The sequence below is a fragment of the Pollachius pollachius genome (genome assembly GCF_949987615.1).
Source record: "Pollachius pollachius genome assembly, chromosome: 10".
NCBI lineage: Eukaryota > Metazoa > Chordata > Actinopteri > Gadiformes > Gadidae > Pollachius > Pollachius pollachius.
In genome coordinates, this window is record NC_136943.1 from 3,572,795 (window position 1) to 3,579,502 (window position 6,708).

The window sequence follows — 6,708 nt, forward strand, 5'->3', positions numbered from 1 at the left end:
GGTCCTCACACACACACACACACACACACACGCACATACACACAATGACACACACAAACACACAAAGAGGGCCCTCAAACAGGTCCTCACTCTCTCACTGATACACACTCACTTACACACACACTCTGTACTCTACTTTATACTCTCGCTCTCTCTCCCTCTCTCTCTGTCTCTCTCTCTCTCTCTCTCTCTCTCTCTCTCTCTCTCTCTCTCTCTCTCTCTCTCTCTCTCTCTCTCTCTCTCTCTCTCTCTCTGGGTACTGTGTGTGTGTAGGTGCGTGTTGATGGGCTGACTGGTAATATCCAGTTTGACCAGCATGGGAAGCGCGTCAACTACTCGGTCAACATCATGGAGCTGAAGAACAACGGACCGGTCAAGGTAATTATAACCAACTAACCATAACTAGCCCTTACTAACCATATCTAACCCTACTAACCATAACTAACCCCTCCTATTGACTGTCTTGTTGTAGTTATTGACTGTCTTGTTGTTGTTATTGATGGTCTTGTTGTAGTTATTGACTGTCTTGTTGTTGTTATTGACGGTCTTGTTGCTGTTATTGACGGCCTTTTTGTTATTGACGGTTTTGTTGTTGTTATTGACCCACTCGTTGTTGTTACTGACGGTCTTGATATTGTTTTTGTCTCATTTAACAGATCGGCTACTGGAATGAAATGGACAAGATGGCCGTCACAAAGTCAGACGTCTTTGCAAACGAATCTACAGGAATGGAAAACAAGACAGTTATTGTTACCACCATCTTGGTGAGAATATCCTCCATTCTCTCTCTCACACACACACACACACACGCACGCACGTGCACACACACACACACACACACACACACACACACACACACACACACACACACACACACACACACACACACACACACAGACTTATACTCACTCTCTCCTTCTCCCTCTCTCTCTCACTCCTATGATTGCCTATCCCATAAGCTCCAGGCTTTGCATGTGATTATATCAATAATGTATAATATGATGTATATACAAGGCCGTGAGTGTAAGGTATCTCTTAGTATGCATGGCCCAGGGGGATTGAACCAATAACCAGGCCTAAGTGATCATCCAACAGTTTTACCAAAATGGCTTCATTAACTTCATAAATCAACTTTATTATGTTTGTAATGAAACATATTCAATTTAGTAATTGTACTAGTCTACTACTATGATTTTAGATGGTCGTATTCCTATCTTAAAATGGGTCCTTGAGGAGGGATGAGGTTAGCTTGTGAATTTGTGAGTCCTTTGTCTTCATGGGGTTATGAATGAGTGAGTATGTGTCTTCAGGAGGTTTTGACTGAGTGATTGTGAGTCTGCAGGAGGTTGAGTGAGTGTGTTATGACTAAATGGTGTGTGTCTCCATGAGGGTTGGGTTATGACTGAGTGAGTGTGCCGTGACTGACCGAGTGTGTGTCTGCAGGAAGCGCCCTATGTGATGCTGAAGAAGAACTCGGACTTGTTCGTGGACAACGAGCGCTACGAGGGTTACTGCGTGGACCTGGCCGCCGAGATCGCCAAGCACTGCGGCTTCAAGTACCAGCTGAAGGTGGTCGGCGACGGCAAATACGGCGCCCGCGATGCCGAGACCAAGATCTGGAACGGCATGGTCGGGGAGCTGGTCTACGGGGTAAGCCCTGATTCGACGCTTCCTTTAGGAGCCCGGGGTCATGATTGGATACTTGTGGTGTGTTTGTTTAGTTTTGGAGCGTTGTTGTCCGTTATTGATCCGTACGTTATTAAGTGATTGCCGTCTACCCGCAGTAGTGACTGCGCTGTAAACAGAGGAGGAGCAGCAGGAACGTACGCACTCAGTAGACATTTAGATGGTCTGTTACATTTACATTTACTTTTGAGGTCGGGATTTTGCTGAGGCTTTTATCCAAAGCGGCTTACAACCATTCATTCACAAATTCACACACCGACGGCGGAGTCGACCTTGCAGGGCGACAGCCGGCTCGTCAGGAGCGGTGAGGGGGAGGTGCCTCGCTCAGGGACACTCCGACACTCCGCTAGGAGGAGCCAGGGATCGAACTAGCAACCTTCCCGTTTCCATTCAACCCGCTCTACCTCCTGCTGTCGCCCTGTCTGCTCATGTTGGGACCCGAGTCTCCGGTCCAAGATCCCAGCTGGGCATCATGAAGTACCATCTGATGGTCCAATATGGTCTCAAAGTAACCAGGACTGACCTCTGTAAGCCTCTTGATAGCGAGGAGACTCTGACCACTGAACCTCTGTCTTGTGTTGGCAGAAAGCGGACATCGCCGTGGCCCCCCTGACCATCACCCTGGTGCGCGAGGAGGTGATCGACTTCTCCAAGCCCTTCATGTCGCTGGGCATCTCCATCATGATCAAGAAGCCCCAGAAGTCCAAACCCGGCGTGTTCTCCTTCCTGGACCCGCTGGCCTACGAGATCTGGATGTGCATCGTGTTCGCCTACATCGGGGTCAGTGTGGTGCTGTTCCTGGTCAGCCGCTTCAGCCCCTACGAGTGGCACACCGAGGAGTACGAAGACGGCCAGATCCAGACTAACGAGTCCACCAACGAGTTTGGCATCTTCAACAGCCTCTGGTTCTCGCTCGGCGCCTTCATGAGACAAGGCTGCGACATCTCCCCCAGGTACGGGCCTCAATACCGCCTTTAACCTCCCCCATAGCCTGGACCTCCTGGTGACCAGGCCTTAACTCCCCCATAACCTCCTGGTGACCAGGCCTTAACTCCCCCATAACCTCCTGGTGACCAGGCCTTAACTCCCCCATAACCTCCTGGTGACCAGGCCTTAACTCCCCCATAACCTCCTGGTGACCAGGCCTTAACTCCCCCATAACCTCCTGGTGACCAGGCCTTAACTCCCCCACAACCTCCTGGTGACCAGGCCTTAACTCCCCCACAACCTCCTGGTGACCAGGCCTTAACTCCCCCACAACCTCCTGGTGACCAGGCCTTAACTCCCCCATAACCTGGACCTTGTTTCCCTGGACCACCTTTGGTCTAACTCCACTGTGTCGGTTCCAGCCGTGTTGTCATGTGCGTTCCGTCTCCCCTCCCCCCAGGTCTCTGTCGGGCCGCATCGTGGGAGGCGTCTGGTGGTTCTTCACCCTCATCATCATCTCCTCCTACACGGCCAACCTGGCCGCCTTCCTCACGGTGGAGCGGATGGTGTCGCCCATCGAGAGCGCCGAGGACCTGGCCAAGCAGACGGAGATCGCCTACGGGACGCTGGACTCTGGTTCCACCAAGGAGTTCTTCAGGGTAGGGTTCCTCTTCACCTCCGGACGCTGACCCCAAGACCTCCACCACAAGACCTCCACCTAAACCTCCAGACCTAAACAGACCTACACCTACACCTCAAGGCCTACCAGACCTCCTCCTCCTCCATCTTCATACCAGACCTCCACCTCCAGACCTACAAAGACCTACTCCTCCAGACCAACCCCTCCAGACCTCTACATCCAGACCTCCACCTCCAGACCTCCTCCTCACCTTCACCTCCAAACCTCCACCTCCAGACTTACCAGACCTCCTCCTACACCTTCATACCAGACCTCCACCTCCAGACCTACAAAGACCTACTCCTCCAAGCCAACCCCTCCAGACCTCTACATCCAGACCTCCACCTCCAGACCTCCTCCTCACCTTCACCTCCAAACCTCCACCTCCAGACTTACCAGACCTCCTCCTACACCTTCATACCAGACCTCCACCTCCAGACCTACAAAGACCTACTCCTCCAAGCCAACCCCTCCAGACCTCTACATCCAGACCTCCACCTCCAGACCTCCACCTCCAGACTTACCAGACCTCCTCCTACACCTTCATACCAGACCTCCACCTCCAGACCTACAAAGACCTCCACCTCCAGACCTCCTCCTCACCTTCACCTCCAAACCTCCACGTCCAGACCTCTACATCCAGACCTCCACCTCACCTTCACCTCCAAACCTCCACGTCCAGACCTCTACATCCAGACCTCCACCTCCAGACCTCCTCCTCACCTTCACCTCCAAACCTCCACGTCCAGACCTCTACATCCAGACCTCCTCCTCCACCCTAAACCCCCATTCAGCCGCCCTGTGGTGCTCACCCCCTCCCTCTCCCCCCTGCAGCGCTCCAAGATCGCCCTGTTTGACAAGATGTGGACGTACATGCGCAGCGCCGAGCCCTCTGTGTTCGTGAAGACCACGGCCGAGGGCGTGGTCAGGGTCCGCAAGTCCAAGGGGAAGTACGCCTACCTGCTGGAGTCCACCATGAACGAGTACATCGAGCAGAGGAAGCCCTGCGACACCATGAAGGTCGGAGGCAACCTGGACTCCAAGGGCTACGGAATCGCTACGCCCAAAGGATCTTCATTAAGGTGGGTGGAGTAGTATAACAATGTGCCCCATATTGTTATAGTATCCCACCTACCCTGATGTGCCCTAGCTAAGGCCCTGAGCCACCTAGATAATGTGGTTTGTATAGAGCCAAGGTAACCAGCCTCACCAGAGTAGATTAAAGCCCTTGCAATTTATTGTAAGTCGATAAATTGCAAAAATATATTTTTTATTAATATTTTTAAATGTAATTTATGATGAAATATTCTAATGATAATTATCATCCTCAATTGGAATTAATCATTCTCTATATGTAAGAACATTTTGCCTTCCTGATTTGAACTGATCACTAGTCATTCTATTGCTATCCTAGGTCCCAGTGTATCTCCAGCCAACTATCCTCTGCATCGTGTGTCTAACCTGTTAACCTGATGAGTGACTGAGCAGACTGTGGTTTTGACTGCATCACCTGTATAGACCTGTTAGATAGCAATGTTCTGTTTAGAGTTTGCTTGCCAATGTGTTTTGTGAAACCCTTTCAGTACACGACTCTTGTTAAAGAATCGATGACATAGAATCTGCTTTGCAGACATGAATTTGACCTTTTCATACCAAAATATCTTCCTAGACTCACTGTGGCACTGCTTGGGTTTCTGTACCATGAGTTGAGATGCTAATTTGTTAAACATTGTCTATCTTAGAGAGGACTACGCTAAGTGCTAAGAGAGCTAACATTTAGGATGAATGGTGTGTGACGTGGCATGCTGTATCTACTGAGCTCTAACCACTGTTTCATGACTGCTGTTGTGCTATCTCTCTTGTAGTGAGGACAGTGTTATTAATGTGTTCCACCGCTGTAGATAGCCAGCCTCCAAGCCTCCTCCTGTAGATCGGCAGGGGAGCCCCTAGCTTAAACACAAACAGAGACATTGGCCGGATTGCTAAGTGACGCTGTCTTACAAGCTATGTTCTATTGTTTCAAGAAACGCCGTTAACCTCGCAGTGTTAAAACTGAACGAGCAGGGCCTGTTGGACAAATTGAAAAACAAATGGTGGTACGACAAAGGAGAATGCGGCAGCGGTGGTGGCGATTCCAAGGTCAGCCCCAGTGAGCGATGGTAACTCACTCCCAACTCCACAAGTAGGCAGCAGGCGGCCCCGATCCCCACCACCGCGCCCCCCTTCCCCCCGCCCGGCTCAGGGGGCCGCACCAAACCGCCACCCGGTTACCACGGCGACACATAGACCCCCCCCCCTCCTTCCCGCCCCATTGGCCCCTCCACGGCTGTCTCCATGCCAACCCCTGCCCCGCCCGCTGCCTACTTGCGGCGATACGTTGATGCACATTTGGCTCCGCAAAACCCGCGTTTGCCTAGGCCAAATGGAGCGTCGAGGTCCATCGCCATGACGACAGAAAGATGTGACAGTCAGACTCGAGATAGGATGAGAGAGATAGAGATCAAAGCAAAGCAAGTGTAAATGTAATAATAACATAAAATAACATTGATAATGTTATTTATGTTATGTTCCACTGAAGAACGCCTGTAAACCTTGCGGTATTGAAACTCAGTGAGCAAGGAGTCTTAGACAAGCTGAAAAACAAATGGTGGTACGATAAGGGGGAATGCGGAGCCAAGGACTCAGGAAGTAAGGTCAGTGGATGTGGCAAACACACCATTACAACCCAAGACTGTCATCCCAAAGCATGAGACACATGCCTGCGGAGCTACTAATGACCCAACATGTACCAGCTCACAGACCCTAATGCATGCCATGTCACCCATGAAATGTGCACCTTAATGATCTCCTTTTCAGTACCCTAACTCTAAAAGTATACTAAATCCAGGAGCTTCCTTCTTACAAAGAAGCTGCGGTGTCAAACTGGTGATTGGATGATTGGGGGCGCGTAGTTAAAGGCTCTGACTTCCTCTGAATACAGGATCAGTGATTGGCTGAATCCCGACCATCTCTAGAATACAGGATCAGTGATTTGCTGAATCCCGACCATCTCTAGAATACAGGATCAGTGATTGGCTGAATCCTCTAAAGGGCGTCCAACCATGTTGACCCTCATCTGTTGTCCTCATGTGTCGTACCTATTGTGTGTCTTGTTGTGTGAGTAGTGTGTGTCGTACCTTGTTTGTGTCTTTTTGTGTGTGCGTCGTAACTTGTTTGTGTCTTCTTGTGTGAGTAGTGTGCGTCGTACCTTGTTTGTGTCTTGTTGTGTGTCGTGCCTTGTGTGTGTTGTCATGTTTTGTGTATTGTTTGTTTGAGACGTTTTAAAACACAGATTGTACCGACACACAACACCGTGCAGTCCACACAGTCACCTCCAGGGAACTGGTTACACAAGATATATTTACAACAGATAGAAC

General features: G+C 50.4%; 1 protein-coding gene across 2 annotated transcripts in view; it reads left to right on the top strand.

The window, feature by feature from the left end:
* The window catches only part of gria2b (glutamate receptor, ionotropic, AMPA 2b), a gene marked incomplete at both ends in the record, with an annotated part of 32,739 nt that overhangs the window by 24,142 nt on the left and 1,889 nt on the right, over positions 1-6,708 (top strand). Inside the window, 7 exons of one of the 2 annotated variants that reach the window (XM_079745086.1) lie at positions 274-378; positions 657-764; positions 1,444-1,650; positions 2,272-2,639; positions 3,074-3,272; positions 4,127-4,374; positions 5,317-5,431. In XM_079745086.1, the coding sequence (XP_079601212.1) occupies positions 274-378; positions 657-764; positions 1,444-1,650; positions 2,272-2,639; positions 3,074-3,272; positions 4,127-4,374; positions 5,317-5,431 (1,350 nt within the window). Of the gene's footprint in view, positions 1-273; positions 379-656; positions 765-1,443; positions 1,651-2,271; positions 2,640-3,073; positions 3,273-4,126; positions 4,375-5,316; positions 5,432-5,870; positions 5,986-6,708 lie in introns of both variants that reach the window. The other variant, XM_079745087.1, reaches the window with a different exon arrangement.